At 40.2% G+C, this 19,908-nt stretch overlaps 1 protein-coding gene across 5 annotated transcripts in view; it reads left to right on the top strand.

Moving 5' to 3' along the window:
• Ptprk (protein tyrosine phosphatase, receptor type K) overlaps positions 1-14,441 on the top strand; it is a 555,880-nt gene extending 541,439 nt beyond the window's left edge. For 3 of the 5 annotated variants that reach the window (XM_004630251.3, XM_004630250.2, XM_004630249.2), the window contains 8 exons: positions 1,302-1,437; positions 1,676-1,825; positions 2,689-2,862; positions 5,174-5,305; positions 5,711-5,836; positions 9,356-9,519; positions 9,974-10,109; positions 12,972-14,441. In XM_004630251.3, the coding sequence (XP_004630308.1) occupies positions 1,302-1,437; positions 1,676-1,825; positions 2,689-2,862; positions 5,174-5,305; positions 5,711-5,836; positions 9,356-9,519; positions 9,974-10,109; positions 12,972-13,025 (1,072 nt within the window). In that variant the 3' untranslated portion in view covers positions 13,026-14,441. The remainder of the gene's footprint in view (positions 1-1,301; positions 1,438-1,675; positions 1,826-2,688; positions 2,863-5,173; positions 5,306-5,710; positions 5,837-9,355; positions 9,520-9,973; positions 10,110-12,971) is intronic. The other 2 variants (XM_023714274.1, XM_004630248.3) reach the window with 1 other exon arrangement.
• Positions 14,442-19,908: the final 5,467 nt, after the last annotated feature.

Below are 19,908 nucleotides of genomic sequence, written 5' to 3'. Positions count from 1 at the left end.
AGGAAGCAAAAACAATGGCGAATGAAACAGGTAAGGCTTCGCGTGGGAGCAGATACTGCGCCCTCCAGGGAAAGAAATCTTTGTTTCAGTCCTGCTCGAGAAATCTGATGTATGCTTCAATTGCTTTCGTGTCTCAAGCCCTGGGAAGAGGGACTGAGCAGAGAGGAGGAGAGAAAAGAGAGAGAGACACAGTATCTCTTGCTTAAATTGCTAAAAGAGCAGAGAGTTTTAAGGGGAGGGACCAAATCTGGATCACAAAGAAATCATTGTTAGCGCAGCTGAGCATTTAGAACATGCGATAAAAGGGTTTTCAATTCAGGAACCTCTTGATTTATCACAGAGGCTCACTTTCTTAAGAATTGCTTGCTTTAGAAGGGCTCTGGGATTCCCAGACACCCTCTTAAACAAATGTCATTTTCTACTTAAACTGAAACATCGCTGGATTTATGGAAAGAAGCTGACTACACAGTGAATTCCAGGCCTCACCAAAGCAAAAGCAAAACGCTTTGTCTTGATTTTGTTCCCACTAACTGTTATATATGACATTGGAGGAGCATTTCTAATGAGTCAGATAATCAAAGAATACTATGATGCAGATTTTTAGTTAAATGCAACAGGATAGTGGCTCTTGTTGGGCAGTGCTAGGAACCACACTCTGCATCTACCATTGTTTCCGTTGTCCCTGCAGCTCTCCATGCCAAGGCCCTTTCTGCAGTGGGGCTGCTGCTCTTCCATAGCCATCCTTTTCCCGCACCTCCCCACCCATCAGTGTTTCCTGTGAACTGTGTTCCTTGATATCTCATGGAAAGGCTTGTATTTAATGTTCTTTTGTCTTTGTGTTTACTTCAGAGTCCCTGAAACCACAAGGGGCCACTCTGGTATCATTGGTCAAAACTCATAATGAGATGATTACGAAAATGTAATTCATGTGCTCCTGAAGTGAGGGCTGGTTGTGAAAACTTTTCAGGCTGGATTTGGGCTTTATAGTATGAATGTACCACTTGTTAGATACCATGGCTCTGTGGTGCTCCACACTAAATTTACATAAAATAAAGACTGTGGAAGAGCAGTGTGAAACCTGAAGACCACGTGCATTTGGGAAATAATGTGTGGCTCTTGTTCCGAGCATCAGTGCCTACTCTCGGAAGCTATTTGTGCATTAATATGATTTTATACAGCATGTCCAAATGATGTGTTTTGTCAGATGGGTTTGATTGTGTACGTCTGAAAGTGGAACAGACATTGAAGCTTCCTCAAGCAAACACATTTCTTATACTCTTGCATTTTAATGTTTCCCACAGTGCTGGCGCTGGAAGAACTGGTTGTTACATTGTGATTGACATTATGCTAGATATGGCAGAAAGAGAGGGTGTAGTTGACATCTATAACTGCGTCAAAGCCTTACGATCCCGGAGAATCAATATGGTCCAGACAGAAGTATGTTGATTTGCCTCTACTGAACTAGTTCTTCTCTACCTTTTCTTTTTTCTCTCTTTTTTTTTTTCTGCCTTCCAAGAACAGTAGTCTTCATATTCAATCAAAATGAATGCAAGTCATATGGGAAACTTGGGGCATTTTCCTTAATACCTGCACATAGAGAAGATTCTCCATGTCATCTACCTTCAGCAGAAAACTTGTACTGAAATAGAATCATGTTTTTTTCTTTCTTTAATAGGAACAGTACATTTTTATTCATGATGCCATTTTAGAAGCATGCTTATGTGGAGAAACGGCCATACCTGTCTGCGAATTTAAAGCTGCCTACTTTGACATGATCAGAATAGATTCCCAGACGAACTCTTCACACCTCAAAGATGAATTCCAGGTGAGTGTTTCTAAGGCTTTTTTTGTGACTTATCACAATTCATTCTAGGCATTAATAATTCTTTTAAGAAAGGTCTTTTGTGTTACGTTTGTAACCTTTGACCCTACTTCAAGTATAATATAGTATCTGTCTCTTCCATTATACACATTACGGAGTCACTTTTGTATTAATGAGCTCATATCTGCTATATTCTGAAGGGCAAATGAGTTCAGACTCCGAGAAGAACATGGAGAAAATGTGTTACAGAAGTCAAATGCAGTGATGATTTGTGTGTATTCATAATCATTTTAACAGGCAGCCTTGTGGAGTTTGACCTTCTGTGAGATCAAGCACATTAATAATAATAGCTGAAGTTTGTACTAAACTCTGGCTTTACACAGTGCAAAATATCTTTGCTGCCTTTTTAAAAAAAGTCCTGAAAGTGGGTAAGGATGAAGTCAAGGTTAGTGCTAGGAAAGCAGTGTTTGGATCCTAGTGGTCTTCCCCTCACTGCACAGTGCAGCCTCATTCATCATATGTGAAAATGAGATCACAGAGTCCCTACTGTGACAAGCCCTGGTCCTCACAGAGCACGTGCGAGATACTTTCTTTGGTTAAGCGGTGCCGTGTCTCGGTACCAGGCTTGGTTAGTTTCCCAATTCCTTTTAAGAGGAGTCACACTGCGCAATGTTTTCTTGTTTTTTTGTCACTTCTCAGGCTTTATAGGCTTTAACAAAAAAGTCTATCAGCTGGTCATGGTGGTTAAGTGCCGCTGTCTCAAATGGGTCCTGCACGTTCTCCTGGCCTCCCAAACACTTGATGCATCCGTGTTGCATTTTCAGATGGGCCACTCTCCTTTAACTTCGGCTCCTTTTTCTTTGTAGACTCTGAATTCAGTCACCCCCCGACTACAGGCCGAAGACTGCAGTATAGCCTGCCTGCCCAGGAACCATGACAAGAACCGCTTCATGGACATGCTGCCACCTGACAGATGTCTGCCTTTTTTAATTACAATTGATGGGGAGAGCAGTAACTACATCAATGCTGCTCTTATGGACGTAAGAGACTGCCCTCTTTGTCAGTGCAGAGTGCTATGAAATTCAAATAGTGCAGCTCCACACTGGCTGGTTTTCTTTTCTAGGAAATGAAAATGAGCTAGAAAGAAAACTGGAAAATTTGTTGTTGAAGTACTAGATATATTATTTTGGAGAGCTTTAGATTTCCCCTACAGAAATTCTAAGGCACAATAATATTGTACCTTTGTTTCTACCCATCAACTGAAGAAGGGATAAGAAAGATGTGGCATTTTTACACAATGCAATATTATTCAGTTATAAAACAAGATAAATTTGAGTCTTTTGTCAGTAAATGGATGCAACTAGAGAATATACTCTGGTTTGGAACTTAGTTTTCAATTATATTTGTACAGGATTCTGAAGGTTATATTTTTTGTCTATATTATTTTCAGAAAGTCATTCCTGATATTTTGAATATCAATAGCAATTAATTTTTCCAGTATTACAAATTTTGTATATTTCTCTTTTTATTTATTTTGTTGAGAAACGAATATCCCTGAGACACTTTCCAAGCAGATTAATGGGACATTTTCAATAATTAATACATTGCACATTGTTATCTTCTCAGCGGTCATCCACAGCACAAGAAGCAGCCACAGCGTCCCATCCAAACACTACTCCTAGAAATCCTTCCTCTCACTGAGTCAAGTGAAAGCAGCCGTACATCTAGCCTAACTATTCTGTATATACAAATACAAAATGGTCCTTCCTCTGTATCCCCCCTCTCCAGTTCAGTCCTGTCAGAGATGGGGATTCTGTGGGTATCTAAATATTATAGGTGCTTGAATTCAGCAAAACAATCCAACATAGTCCGGTAGTCCACAATAGTAGGGGGTTGTCCGCAGAAGTTGTTCACTAGAGCCTTTTACATCTCAGCATATTAATATGGCTTTACTTTATATACCTCGTTTTTATACTTTTCTGCTGGATGGTTAATAGCAATTTTAAGAGGCGTTGGAGGCCGTGCCCTACCAAAGTTACATTAATTTGAGAAATTTATATCTGTGCCGTATTATATTCCAATAATTTACAACTAACTTATTTTATTTACTAGGCGTTGACAGCATTTAAAAGTAAATAGGGCAGCCCTACCCACCTGTTGACTACCCATCACTGGAAGATACTGCCTCGCCCCCTTCCATTTTTCATCAGCTTTGGGTGCTTCGAGTCGCCTTTGTGTGTTAGCAGCCTGTGGACAGAGCAGCCTACAAAGAGAATTTTAAATTATGCCTTTGCACATCGGCTATTGGGAAGGAGCAAGAACTCTTACAAGTTCAGAACCGTTTTAAGCAGTTTGTCGCCTTTCATTTCTAGCTTTTGCGCTTTCACATAGGCAACCACAGCAAGCAGAAATTAGAAGTCAGACGTTACCATTACCCTTGGCAAATTAGTAGCTTGGTGCAGAGTAGAGACTTAGAAAATCCCACGTTGCACTACTACAGTTCCCTTTAACCTGTGGCTTTGCTCGTTTCTGCACTGCTGAAGAATGATCTCCAGGCAGGCTCAGATGAAAAACTCTGTCCTTGCCGTGCCTAGAGTCTTGCCATTGGTTTAAATTATTTTTAGAAAACTCTGTTGTGATTTTAGTGTGGATTATGCATCTGTACATAATGACAGAGTGCCCGGGGCAGATAAACATTGCTGCCCTCTTCTCGAGGAAAACAGCAGACTGTGCTCTAGTCAAGGGGCACTTGATAAACAAGGTAGAATCGCACCTCGATGTGAGGCCAGGTGTGCTGGGGATCAACTTTGGAGCACTTGAGAATTTTAAATAAATGAAGCTATTACTCCGATCATTGATATGCATGAGAGATAACCAAGGAACCACGGAAAGTGGGTTGCCTGCTACAAAATGCATGGATAGCACTCGCTTTATACAAAAGCAGGGAAATCTAAGGTACTTATGCTTTGTTCTCATTTAGAAGGAGAGCAGAAGTTTTATTCACGCACACATACAGAAACCATGGATAGAAAGATGTACCAAGGACTTTTACTTACCTGGCTTTAGCCTTTCAGAAACTCATTTCCTTTGAGAAATGGAATTAGCCCAACAGTTACTCTCATCCCAGCTCCATCTGCATATGAAGCTCCTCCCTCTTACTGGTCCTACGTCGCAGTGTATAGAACCTGTTTTAACAACTGATCACAAGGGCCGGGGAGATGGCTCAGTGGAATAAGCCCTTCCCTGACAAGCACAAGGGTCTGAGTTCAATCCACGGTTCTAAAAAACAACAAAAAACTGATCACGCATTGTAAGTTCTTATACTTCTCTCTCTATCTTGCCTCTTCCCAGAGCTATCGGCAGCCAGCCGCATTCATTGTCACGCAGTACCCGCTGCCAAACACTGTGAAAGACTTCTGGAGATTAGTGTACGACTATGGCTGTACCTCCATTGTGATGTTAAATGAAGTTGACCTGTCCCAGGTGAATACTCAAGAAATGCTTCTCTTTGTGTCCAATTTAATAAAATAATCATGGAAGATTAGGGCTGGCAAGGTGGCTCAGCAGACTAAGCACCTGCTTAGTCGAGCCCAGGTTTGGGGGTTCCATCTCGGGTATCACTTGCTTCTCAGGCCCTGCACCCCTGTGCACTGAGCTGGCCACTGAGTCCGGGCGTGGTGGCACAAGCCTATAATCCCAGCACTGGGGAGGCTGAAAACAGAAGGATCACTATGAGTCCGAGCAGCATAGTGAGCCCCTGTACCAACACATAAATAATAAATCAATAAAATTTAAAAATAAAAATAAGATGGAAGGTTAGTTTCTGCTTATAGAACCAACTTAGAGAAAAGTAATTATTTCTTTTCTTTGAAAACTTTCGTCCTTTAGGGCTGCCCTCAGTACTGGCCAGAGGAAGGGGTGCTGCGATACGGCCCGATCCAGGTGGAATGTATGTCCTGTTCAATGGATTGTGACGTCATCAACCGGATTTTTAGGATATGCAACCTAACGAGAGTAAGTCTTTATTGGGTGATTATAACTGACTCACTTCAGGACACAAAGACCATCATCATGATGGGATATGACTCCATCAGACAATAAAGGAGAGAAGGATTAATAAGCACTACTTAATCCATCCCAAATAGTAATAATCTTGTTCTTTAGTACAGAGACAAAAACTCATTCCAAATATAGGAAGTTAGAAATGCTGGAAGCTACATTTTCTGGTTGGTTCTGAGGCTCGGGAATGTGCCCAGAAAGTTCAGATGCAGATGCACTAGCCCTTCAGGCTCCGGAGTCTGGGTCCCGCCGCTGAGCATAAGTGCACTCATGTGGAGAGGACTGCGAGTCTTATTAGTAGTGGCATGTGGGCCCGAAGAGGCACGCCGATGAAAGATAAGAACCTAATAGTAACGATGGCAGAGAAGCTGTACCCCATGAGGAAGCGATACGTCAGATACGTTATTATAGGAGCGTTCCATGTCCTGTGTACAAGAGAAAAATCCAGCCTGAAGACAGAGGTAGATCCCTGCCATCACTGATTCTCCCCTGACCCATGGGCTCATCTGTCTAAGTGTTTCAGCATCTGGCTGTGCTGGACCTAAGCAGAGAACCCGGTCTCAGTGTGGTTTTCCTGCGGCTGAGTCCCTACTGTGTTTCTCTGATGTCACTTTTCCTGACTATTTGTGTCACGTTAAATGAAGGCAGGTGTGGCAGTCTTGCTTTCACCTGCCCTCCCTCAAAAAAAAAAAAAAAATTGCCAATAAGAACTGTTTAGCTTATATAACTAGCTGGAGTAGAACTTGACAAGAAAGTATTAGTAATCTCCGTGGAATTATGGTTTTATGAGGAAAAGTGACTGTTTTGTAAAGCAGCAGCTCTCTGTATGTACATTGTTTTGAGTGTGTGCTTGGGATTGTCATGTGTCAGAGATTCCCATATTAAAATGACTATATGTATGTCTTGTTAATTAGCATATATGTGCATAACTATGAGTAGAGGATAAAATCAGATCCAATTCTATTGCTCATTTCAGTGGAGAAAAAAGGATAACTTCAATCATGTCATAAAATTCTTGCATATCTTAGATGTTAATTTAGATGGAATCTCATTATGTCTGCACATCTGTTACATTATGGTTCTAAGTAATATTTTAGCTAAGATACCAGAGCTGCTGAACTAAGAAAGTAAATCTCATCTGTGAATTGAGGCTGTTTATAGGAAAAATATTCTGCAATCAAGAGCAGAAACCTGTGTTACATTTTTTTATCGTGTATATTTGTTTATGTATTTGTTTGTGAATCTTTATGTTTTATGTTCTGGTACTGATAGTGCATGAATTTTTTGTTGTTGTTGTTCTTGCTTTTTGTTCCTGACCTTGTTGGGAAGTTCATCTCATTTGATAAAGTATCATTCACTTTATCAAATATTTAGGATATATGTGACAATAGCAGTAAGGCATGTATCCCTACCAAAAAATGCATAAGCCATTGTTGTGTACAATTTAAAATCTGATATTATAGCTTACTCAACATATTACATAATCTCCCTTATAGTTTTCTATTGTAGATTTAAAGTCTTAAGTTCTGATGACAATTCTACTATTTGGAAAATATTTTGCAAGGTTCTTGTGATACATAGTATAGAGAGATGAAGATTTTTATCACGCAGGAATTTATATTTCTTCAAGGCAGATAATTATTAAATGACTAACTGTATAATCATTTATTGACTAATCTGATTGCTATACATGGCAGAGGGAAAGCATAGAAAACAAGTTATTTAGTGGATAAACAGGTAGAGCTTGGTGACCAGAGAAGACTTTTCTAAGACAGTGGCATTTAAATTAAAATTGGAAGAATCAATAGGTTTTATTAAGGGGTGAAGGAACCAACAATCTTAATTTGTCCCCAGTGATAGCTTCCCAGGACAAATGAATTTCAGAGCAAAAGCAAAAATGCTCCCAAGAAAATCTAGGTCCAGTTAGTCACTGCGCTTAGACTGAGAATGGCAAACAAGGAAGATTTCAGGGCAACAGGGAAATGTTACAGGCTCTGCAGTTCCTAGTGCGAGAAGTGACTCACTATATGGATTAAGAGGCCAACATGTCTTGAGCCCAAGTGCTGCGCTAGAGTAAAAAGAAGGTTGGGGAAGGAGTTGGGGCCAGATTACACAAAGATTCTGAAATCCCAGGAGATATTTGAATTTCATGCTGAAGTCTTTTGGATGCCTTCGAACCAGGGAATGACAAGGTTAGGTCTGCATTTGGAAATAATCATGATGCTTACAGTAAGAATAGATTGGAAAATCAGGGAGATCAACTTGGACATAGTTATAGCTTTGATTGGCAGTGGCAGCAAAGAAAAGGGGATCATTTGGAATTTTTTTTTTAATTTTTTAAAGCAGTATATGCACATTTATTGATAGATGAATAAATTAGAGAGGAGTACGGAAGCCTCAGACAACCAAAATTTTCCTCTTTTTTTTCTTTTAATTAATTTTATTGAGAAAGAAATAGCAATGAAACAGTTTCAAAACAGGTCAGTAGGACAGTTATAATTAATACATTGTATAGTGTTGTCTTCATAGTAGTTATTCATAGTAGAAGATGCAGACATGATATCTTGTCTAAACACTAGTAGTACAAATCTTTCTTCTCATTGAACAAAGAGAAAATAGCTGTATATCTAGCCTAACTAATTTGTATATACAAATATATTTTTTTCACTATAAAATGATACATTTATATCCCCCTTTTTGGTTTAGTTTTGTCAGAGATGGGTATTCCATTGCCATTCAAATATTGTAGTTACATGAGTTCAGCAAAATAGTCCAATATAGTCTAGTAGACCATAATAGTAGTGGGTTATCCACAGGACTGGCAATGTCAGAAGTTATTGACTTGAGCCATTTATAGCTCAGCATATTAATATGGCTTTACGCTTTATACCTTGTACTTATACTTTTCTGCTGGATGGTTAAGACCAAGATAAAGCAAGACCTATATAACAAAAAATGTAACTTTTGTATCTGACAAGGTCAGTCAAATCCCCTCAGGATTTACCCTGAAACCATGTACAGCAGTTTGTAGATCTTTTGTCATTGTCAGCTACCTGAATGAGTCACAGCCATGACCTGACCATTCTGTGAGACATTTGGAAATTAAGAAGCATGATCGGGGGCCAGGAAGATAGCTCAGTAAGCTCAGTAGAATAAGCACGTGCCTGGCAAGTGCTAGGGCCCGAGTTCAATTCCCAGTTCTGCCAAAAAAAAAAAAAAAAAACTCTAAGTATGATCATAGGAGTTGATAGCTGAATTTGAGGCATGAGAGAAAAGCAGGTAAAGGACAAGGGCTTGCTTCTCATTGCAGGAACTTGGAAAGTTTTCCTCTTAGTTTGTATATACTTAGAACTTGAATCAACTAGATGCAGTCTAATGTAAATTTCATTTTAAATTTTAAATTGTGTGCACCTGTGCTGTTTATCCAAGTCTTAATCCCAACTTAGTCCAATAAAGGTCCTCTTCCCTCCATAGCCACAGGAAGGCTATCTCATGGTGCAGCAGTTTCAGTACCTAGGTTGGGCTTCTCATCGGGAAGTGCCCGGCTCCAAAAGGTCATTTTTGAAGCTGATTCTTCAAGTGGAGAAATGGCAAGAGGAGTGTGAGGAAGGGGAAGGCCGGACGATCATCCACTGCCTGTGAGTAGTCGCCGTGGGCTGCGCTCCTTTGTGGATGAGCACTGGGCTGAATGGTGGTGGACTTGTCCTGGGGGTGGTGTCCAAAGACAGCACTTGTCTCCAACGTACAGCTAACCACTAACCTTAAGACTATATATTATTGTGTAGTTGTATAATTTACATTCTTCTGGACATAACTATCAACTTTATCTCTTCAAGTACATTGGCATGTTAGCTTTCTAGGCTGTAGTGATCTAGGCCTGTGGCACATTTCTCAGTGTAAAACACTGTGGGCTAACCTCCTCCTCTTTTTTCATATTGTGTCCTGTACAAATACATTCACACATAAGAAGCCAAATTAATGCACACATGAGGAAACATTTAAAAGATAGCCTTTTCTTTTCCCAGCCACCTGGGATGACGCGCTGTGGCCTTCCTACACTGCGGAAACACCTTTGCTTTCTTCTGCTTTCAGAAACGGTGGTGGGAGGAGCGGCATGTTCTGCGCCATCGGCATCGTTGTTGAAATGGTGAAGCGACAGAACGTTGTCGATGTTTTCCACGCGGTGAAGACGCTGCGGAATAGCAAGCCGAACATGGTGGAGGCCCCGGTGAGTGTCCAAACTTTAGCCTTCAAGGGAAGGGTAGAGACGAGTTGGTCGTTTGCCTGCCTGTTGCCGGGACCTCATTCACACACAGGGAGTTGGTTGCACAAGGGAATGGTGAGGACCTTCCTGCTGAGTTGCTGGGTTGTGGAGGCAGCTTCCATCCGTCCACATCAATAGGCTGCATATCACGCACAGTCCGCTGTGATGAAAGCGTTTCCACTGAATTTGAGGAACATAAAGATGTTCTTCCTATTGGATTCAATAAATATTTGTTGTAAATTTTGATAGTTTTTTAAAATCCTCTCTAGGCTATACTCTCACTTATTTTTATCTGTGAAAACATAATGAGTTAACTGTTAAAATTTTTTTTTCTGTGGTCCTGCTCAAAGGTTACCTCAGCCCCTTAGACTTCCGCTCGCCCTTCCTTCCTTCCTTCCTTTCTTTCTTTCTTTCTTTCTTTCTTTCTTTCTTTCTTTCTTTCTTTCATTCTTTCTTCTTTCTTTCTTCTTTCTTTCTTTCTTTCTTTCTTTCTTTCTTTCTTTCTTTCTTTCTTTCTTGAGCTAGAATTTTGCCACATAGTAGAGGCTGACCTTGAATTCACTATGTAGCCCAGGCTGGCTCCAAACTCATGATGTTTCTGACTCAGATTCAGGCATACCCTGCCATGCTCAGTTTAGACCATTTTTAAAAGAAAACTGCATCTTGTTTTTGTCATTATCCATGATTCTTTGTTTTTTGATCAAATTATAAATTATTAAACTATCACTGCCAACAGTGTTCAGCTTTTGACAACCATCGAGTACAAGTTATATGATGTTACATGAATTTGCCTGGGCTCGTAAAAGCAGAGTACCACCTCCAAAGAAAGATCTGGTCGATAGGCACACACAGCATTTCATCCGGGCGAGGATGCAAGCGGAGTAAGAAAGAAAGCCATTGCCTCTTGACACATTTTTACTTCTGAAAAGAGATGTCTGTGGGTTATGCAAATGTGCAGGATGAAACCAGGTTAGGAGTGGCTGTGTAGTTTATTCTCACAAAAAAGCAAACCAGAAAAATGAAGGCATCATTGTTGCTGCCCTACATTTATCGAGATGATCAGATAAAACTCAGATGAGCAATTGAATAAACTTTTAAAGTATTTTCACCACTTCCTGCTCTTGGTTTGTTCATACAAGAGGCACATTGCTTCCTGAGACAAAAATCTGAAGACCTAGGTTTATGCAGTTTCATTTTTACATGTATTAGCCGACTTCTCCCCTCTGTCAGGTCCTCTCAGACCTACTATGCATCAGCTGGGACCTGAGGATGCTGGTTTTCACCAGGAACTAGCACCTGAATGGAGACAGCATGGATTTGAGGGATATTTTTATTTTTGAGGTAGAACTTTCAGATCTCTTTACAAAAAGAATGGTGTAGAAGTTGTGCCTTTCAACTCTATATTTTAAGATTTGTAAGATATAAACCCTGCCTCTATCACCTAAAATCATCTTGGCTTCCAAATTCAACTATTTCAAATTTAAGTTTGACATTGTGATTGTTCTTTAAATTAAAATTCTGTAGTTAAACAATGTCACTCTACAACTTTGTAATAAATTACTATTTTCTACCATACTTTTATCCTGTGATTCCTGACTAACTATTCTGTTCAATCAAGGTTAACCAGTAGTATTTGGGGGTTTAACTGAGTCGAGTTTGGTAAAGAAATTTAGAGTATAAACAAAACTGGCAGAAACAATTTGAAAGAACATATTAGAACTGTTTCCAAGTTTTTTATTGTTTTTGTTTTATTCTTTTGGCACAGTGGTAGGCTAATTTAAATCATTTTTACTTTGGTAATTAGGTTAGGAATGGTAAGTATGGTTTGGGGAAAATATTTTTACCTAAGGTTATTGTTAGAGAATTTCTAAATACACTTAGAAATAATTACGCTGTAGACATTTTAGATTGCTGTCCAATTTATCCTGATTGGTAGGCTTTTGGACCCCACTGGGATCTTTTTAATGAGTTACTCATTATAGGGCCATCATTCATGCTATAGGCTCTGAATCTTTCCTAAATTGTTGATAATGTAGCAAGGCCACAGATGCACTTAAATAAAGCCCAGTAAATGTATTGATCACTAAGTTGTTTTATTGAAAGAAAACTAACAGGAATAAAATTTTAGGTATAAATAGGCTCAAAAAATATTATCACTCACCATTCTTGTAAAATTTGCTTAAGTTCTACTCTGACAAACTATGAATGGTGCAAAAACTAAATACTTAAAATTGCGAGGTCCCAGTGGCTATTTATTTATTCTCCTAAGGGGATGATAAAAGATATGGAGAAGCATGTCTAAATTCATTCCTTTTAGCAATATAAAATTGAGAAAAAATAAAAGCACATGAAAAAAGATTCATAACTATTACAGAAAAGAACATGAAACACAATATTATACTGTGAAATGTGGACTTACCTGTCTTCTAATTATCATTTTCACCAAGCATATTCTTTCACAGCTGAAGCAAATAAAGCATGGCAGTATTTTAACAATTGTTTTCATCATAGAATTATTGCTCTTTTTCTAATTCTTTATATTTTTCTAGGCTTGAAAACTTATCTGAAATAGTGAGGTGTTACTCTTAAAAATCACATTAAAAATTCTAGAAATTTAAAAAATTTTTGACAGAAAATAAGGGGCAAGGATAAGATGTTTATTCTTGAACACCCATCCCTAGTCTCAAGTATAAAGTGAGTATGGCCAGACTTTGATCTTGCATGTAGCAAAAAGTAATGTGCCATTCTTGACTAGTCAAGGCGGGCTGAGGACTCACCACGAGCCACGTTGTAGCTTCTCTCAACCTTTCTGTCTGTATTGTACAGGAGCAGTACCGGTTCTGCTATGATGTAGCCTTGGAGTACCTGGAGTCGTCTTAGCTGGGTGAGGCTTTTCCCAGTGCCAGCACCCAGAACCCAGTTTGTCGTTCAGCCAGCAGCAGATGTACCTGTGACACCTGTGCAGAAAGATTTTAATGTGGGGGGTGGGAAGCTTTTACATTTGAGAGGTGAAAGTATTTTTCTTATGAAATTGTGTACCTTAATAAAAAGGACTTGATTTATTTCTATGACTGTATGGAAGCACCAACGTTCAGTGCCACAGAACCCTATTTAATGAGATCCTGAGTCAAGTGGGACCTGGCAGTGTCTAGCCAGGGAATCCACAGGCTCTTCACTCCTGGTTTGAGTAGACCGGTCACCGCACCTTGCATGGACTCACTTTCTCCATGTGGCAGTTTTCTCACTTTTTAAAACGAGAGCTGTGGAATCTTGACAGGAAGAAGAAAAGCAAAGCTGAGCAAAGTCATGGTCAGTTGCGTTTTTGTATGTCCCAAGTGTAGCAGATCTCTCTATAAATATATAAATATATATAACTGGCTTATTTTCGTTTAATGTGCAGTGATGGCTGGGTCATTTAAAGTTCTTTTTTAGACAATAACATAAGCCAAAGACTCAAGTGTAAATATGTCTATATGGAGAAAGCACATTATATTTATTGGTTACTTACATTCCTTTTTGATGGCAAAATACTATACCACACAGTCATTTTTGTTTCTGAAGAAAGCTTTTTCTTTCACTAAAATCAATTGTAAACGATTTTTGTAGATTATTTTTTGTATGTTTTAGTGTAAGTAGAGGATAAAGTTTTTATTCATAAACCAGGAAGCAACGTGCTTTATAGTGATTCTCTCGTGTACATGCTTATGAATTTAAAAATACATACAACGCCTTGGCAATTGTCTTGTAATAGAGGACCAAATTAAACCATTTTCCTGAACAATATAGTCTTTTCACAATTTCACTGAGTACGTAAAGGTTGGGCGGTCACCAGTGAGACATGCACACACTGAAAGGTCTTGCTGGTGACTCGCACAGTGATGAACACGGCCTTTAAACATCCTTTAACTTTTCAAGGCATCGATCTTTTCAGCCTGAAGCCAGGCACTGGCAGTGGAAACAAGATGGCAACATTTCTGCTTTCAGGGTCAAATTTTAGCAAACTGTAAACTGTCGAGGCGATCAGATGTTTCTTTTGATGTTTACATGCACAAGCTTTGGGTTCCAAACACAGATGAACAGTCGCTAGGAGATTCCTGCTGTGTGTGTTGTCCTGGGACTCCCAAGTGAGCCTTGCTACGTGTGGTCTTGTTCCCTGCTCCGTGTAGCCGTGATGTCACATTTGCAGCTTGCAGTTTTACTCCTGTGTCCTCTTTCTAGATTGCCAGTTCATGACATGGTGCGTCTAAAGATTTAATTAATGTAAGAGTGAAATAAAGTTTTTATAATTACAACAGTCTATTTTTTTCTTGTCATTTTTCTCCTCTGAATTTTTCATGTTTTCGCTGTCAATCAAATAGCCTATTCTGCACTTGCTTGGCACTTGTACGGACCACAAAAGTCAATTAAGACTAGAACTCGTATCCAGGACGTAGGTTGTTTTATTTTTTGTGGTTTAAATTGAAAACAAGAAAGTGCAGTCTAAGAATTGACTTTTTAGTTGAATTGTGTTTGGGGGAAGGTTTATTTTTTGGTTTTGGTGCTGAGGAACGAACCCAGGGCTTCCAGCTTTCTAGACAAACATTCTACCACTGAGCCAAATCCCCAACCACAAGTTGACTTTTAAAAAATTTCTGTATTTCTAGATAGCTTACTATATTTTCTTCTTTTTTCTAACGAAGTTGAGAAATATAGGGCAGGAATTACAGTCTGTGCTTTACAGATAGGGAAAAAAAATCTGAAAAAAGGCAATGATTTGAAAGAAGGTTGCAGAGTCTACTGACCAGTGGCCTCTTTCCACTGAACACTGCCCTTGGCTTTCCAGTGTTGCAAACCTTGTTTTCTTAGTCATTTCCCATTGATTTATTGTCACGCAGAGCTTTCGTCACCCTCAAGTTCCCAATTGTTATATGCCTTCCTAAGACACCTGTACCTGTCATTAGGAAGACTTCAGATGTGGTGTCTTTTTTTTTTTTTTTTTTTTTTTTTTTCAGGAAGACCTTTTCATTTTATTTAGAGACATGTAGCAAATGCTGAACTTTCGCTAACCTGCTTTTTGTTGCTGTCAGGGAATTCCGGAGTTTGGATAACTGGTTGTTGTTAAAGTTATTGTGGCCACATCATGTGATACATTTGGTCATGGCACCCGCCCCAGAATCACGGGAGGAACTCAGCTGGAGAGTCGAGGCTCCACCGTACGAAAGCCCAGCACAGTCACCTAACCAGTCTACAAACCCATCTAGAGTTTCTTTCCTTAGTAATATCCATGAGGTTGTGACAACAGAGAAGTCTGTTTTGCCACGTGACCCAGAGTTCCCACTCACGTGTTGTACTGTGCACCACCAAAATTCCCATGATTATAGTTGACCCTAAAACTCAGCAGTCTTATGTGGCCTCGAGAACAAAAGGAGTCCTTTCTCTATAACAGAAAAAATTGTCTGGCTTGCTTTGGACACCATGGGGTCCACTCATCAGGAGACAACAGAAGGCAGGGGAGCCCACATTTTCTGATGTTCACATTTTGGATCTCATGATGAAGTGCCTTTGAGCAGCTCTGTGAGAGAAGCTTTGCCTGGTCTGGTCCTATCCACCGTGTCCCTCGAGGAAGATGTCTTGGCAAGTCTGAGACAAGTACCTGCTACCCCTACATGTTCTTCCTTATGTGGCTGCCATAACATTGAATTTGATAGACACTTTTCTTGTATATTATTACTGGAAAAATCTAGGAATTGTGTGTGCCAGGGACACATAAGTGACTGAGAATGTGTGAGTTTTAACAAAGTACCTTTGAAATTATGTTCACTCTCTTCTCCAAACGTCTTTCCTAACCTTCGTCTAGTATTTAGTTTTTGGAGAATGGAAAGGTCTTTGAATAAAAGTTGTACTACATGACAGCTGAATGACTTGTGGTGCTTAGAGAAACAAAAGGGTGATATGTACCCTGGACATGGTGAAGGCAAATTTACCTACAGTATTTAATATTCATCTCAGTGAAAATCCTTTGCTTTCCACACACACATGAAAGAACAGAAGTCACACACCAACAGGTGTTCCATCTCAAATGTGCTGCATTCCCACAAAATGATATAAAGAAAAAGATTCATAGGATTTAAAAAAAATAGTAGGCATACATAGGTATCACAGTGCAGGAGAGTAAAGAGCATAGCTCAACGGGAAATAAGAAAAAATCTATTAGCTTACAAAGACCACCTTTGAGTATAATGACCTAGAGTTGATACGGAGGTGACAGTTGGATGCTTGTATTTAGTTTCTCTGCACTTTGGTAAGCCTTTTGTTTTCATTGTAAAGGAGCCAGAAATCAGTATTATGCCACATACTGAGGCTGATATGTAACATTTACCCTATAATTTATCATCGTAGCTAGAAATTTCACAGCTCTTCTAGATCGCTTCTGTGTTTTAGTAAACACTCTTATTTAACTATGGCAAATAGGCTATTTTATTCAGTACTATGTTTAATGAAGATAAAGGACATTCATTTCTGCTTTGCTTAACTTTTAATTTGTTCCCAATCAGGTCTGTCCAAGTGGTCTGTAGACTATGAGAATGTGAGCTCTCTACTTCTGAAAGGAAAATTGTCTTGAGATCTACGCTAAGTAAGCTATAAGCTTCTGGAATATAAACTGTCCAGAGGAACTCAATGGAAGTGTGATAGATATGTACAGATTGCAGACTTCCAGCTTCCCTTAGAGTGAATCAAAATGCTAACCTGGAAGTTAATAAACACTGGGCACTGTTGTCATCACGTCCTAAAAGAAATGGATAACTGGTTTTCCAAACCCCAGAAACAAACATATGGTCCCTCAGGGGTATCTGGAAGCTTTTTCTTTAATCTAAAACTCTGTCCAGGAAGTTGGGGCAGGAGCCAGTCTATGACAGACAGTACCCTCACTGTGCACTCGCCAACTAGAGCAGGACTCATGATGCCCAGCTAGCAGAAAAGGGACTGCTAGTGTATTCTGCTGCTGTGTGAGCCTCAATATTTGATTAATCTTTTAAGATTTATTTATCAGTTCACTCTTGGGTCTATAACATCTAGCCCAGAAATAAACCAAATCCCCAATTTACATACAAGTGTGCAATGCATTCCAATGTGGAAACAAAGGGGCGTGCCCATTAGCTCAGTTGTTTAAGTGCCTGCTTAAGCAAAGCAGTCAGGCTCAGGATTCTATTGTTGGATGCCCAGATCCTCCTGCCATACTAGACCTGCCTTTAAGGCATCGAGAGCCAGCCCAAAAAAAAAAAAAAAAAAAAATCACTCAAATGTAGGAACAAGACTACTTAAACTCAATTTTTTTTTTTAAATTATATATTTACTTATTCAGTACAAGGTCTCACTGCAGCTCAGACTCATGATGATCCTACTGTCTCAGCCTCCCCAGCACTGGGATTATAGGCGTGTACCACCACGCTCAGTTTTGGTGGCTGGCTGGAGACCTGGAGTTCTGGGGCTGGCACAGTACGCTGTACAGGGGATAGAACCCAAGTCCTTGCACTTGCCATGCAGGCACTTAGATTGCTGAGCTATCTCCCTGGTCCAAGACTACCTAGACTGAGTCACCATTGAATTCTTGAATTGAAATTAAGAGTGTACAGCAGGCAAAGACCATGCATTTAGTGCGTGCTACATACTCTCAGAGACAAACTGGAAACACAGTGTCATACTACCCACACATTATTTGTTGGAGAAAGTGTCAAACTCATGGCTGTGAGCAGGGGATTCAAGTGATGTCTGTTTAAGACAGCCGCCCTGTCACACTGGTACAATAAATATCTAGCTTGTGTGCTCTCTATGAGGAATGTCTTTCTTCTCTATTAAAATAACGCTTTTCTGTGTTAATAACTTGCCCCTCTCTATCCACTATGCATTTTTCACTGTGGTTGAAGACTGGATACTAGGCCTTCTGCCTTCCTCAGCCCCACGTTAACAAGCCAAGAAGCAAGAGTGGTGATAAATTGCCCCTGCTCTTTGACTCTGAAGCCAGAGGGAATGATGTGGGGAGGCCGGCACCTGCACATGCGCAGTGCCCAAGTGTGGTTCATGCCATCAGTGTTTCCTGCAAGGGAATGGGAGCTCCTGTCTGAAGATAAGGTGGGAATCAAAACTTTCAAACATTTTATGAGCTGGGGAGATAGCTCAGCTGTCTAAGTGCTTGCCTGGCATGCACGAAGGACCTGGGTTCTATCCCTGGTACTGCATGTTGTTCCAACCCCGAACTGGGCATGGTGGAGCACACTTGTAATCCCAGCACTGGGGAGGCTGAGACAGGAGGATTAATGAGTCTGAGCTGTATAACAAGACCGTGTTCCAAATAAATAAAAGATTTTTAATTTTTGAACATTTTGAAATTGTGAATAATGGCTGTAAATTTAGCTCAAAAAGCATAAATAGCACAAAACCCGTACTCCTATCTCTCCAGAACAAAGGAATCTCATCCAGAGGCTGCATCCAGTACGGCTGCCTGGAACTCCCAGGCTTCTCACTGTGACTGCCACTGTGGAGTCACGCATTTTATTGGTTTGATCTTTTTAACTGTTTTAAAAGAAACATCAGTTTTCATGCCTCAGTATAGCTATCAGAATTGGTTTTAATGTTTATATATTTTTCTATTTGCTTTCTTTTTCTCATGCACTTCTGCTGTTGAAGAATACACGTAGGTGAGTCTTAACTCCTAAGAGATAAAACGTAAAAACTTCTCCAGTACCTGCCTTGAGTCTCACAAGCATATTTCAGAAAGAAACTCTCCTCGCTAAGTAAGCATTTCCAAAATGATGACCGGAAAGCAGCCCTTCTGTAAATAAAGGCATTGAGAACTCAAAAGCGGAGCCTGTGTTCTGAGCCGCGGGGTGGCCTGGGAGGTTCGCGTCACGACTCCAGGCCGGCAGCTGGGAAGCCACCCCGTTTCCAGATTGGGACGGTGCGCGCTGACTTCCATGGCAGGTGCAACCCAGCACGGGCACTTGCCAGCCACAATGGGAACCTGAGCTCTATTTTCATAAACCTAATTACCTGAAGCACAGTCAGCAGACTGAAATTGATTTCTTTTCACCTGCATGGAATACTGTTGGCATGGCAAAATAAGTACTAGATAATTACTTGTTTTCCAATGTCAAGTCCTTTACTGTCCAAGGTTAAATGTGAGCAGAAAGGGGAAAAGATCTGCTTGCACGTACCAAATTAGAGGGCTGATTTTCCCTATGAAATGAGAAAAGGTTACAGGGACATTAGAGAAATCCAGTGCCCTCTAGGAATTAAAATGTAGAAAACTCCTAGGTCTATGGGCAAAGAGTAAGGAGTATGCTCTTAAGCTTTGTAGCTCATTGTTCTCTTGTTCTTGCTACTAGAACGTCCCTTCAAGGTAAGCTAGAGATGATTCTCTAGATAGAGGGAAATAGAAGTCGTTTTCAAGCCTGGGGAAGGAAGCGTGAAAAATGAAGAGCAGAATTATGAACATGTGAGAGAGAATATCCTCCACAACACGTTTGTTTTCTAAATTTGGTGATTGAGGGCTGACCAAATAGCTCAGCAGATTAAAGTGCCTGCAAGTAGGCCCAGGGCCCAGGGGTTCAATCCCTGGGCCTGATGTGGCTGCCCCACCCAAGGGCAGACTGAGAGGGCAATTGAAACTGGGCGTGGTGGTGCACGCCTCTAATCCCAGCTCTTGGGAGGCTGTAAACAGGTGCATCACTATGAGTCCAATCTAGTAGTGAGACCCTGAATACCCTGTAGACTCTTCCCTAAAATA

The sequence above is a fragment of the Octodon degus genome, unplaced genomic scaffold, assembly GCF_000260255.1.
Source record: "Octodon degus isolate 3935 unplaced genomic scaffold, OctDeg1.0 scaffold00034, whole genome shotgun sequence".
In the NCBI taxonomy this organism is placed as follows: Eukaryota; Metazoa; Chordata; class Mammalia; order Rodentia; family Octodontidae; genus Octodon; species Octodon degus.
Note: the sequence above shows the minus strand (reverse complement) of the source record. Positions and strands in the feature narration are given on the sequence as shown.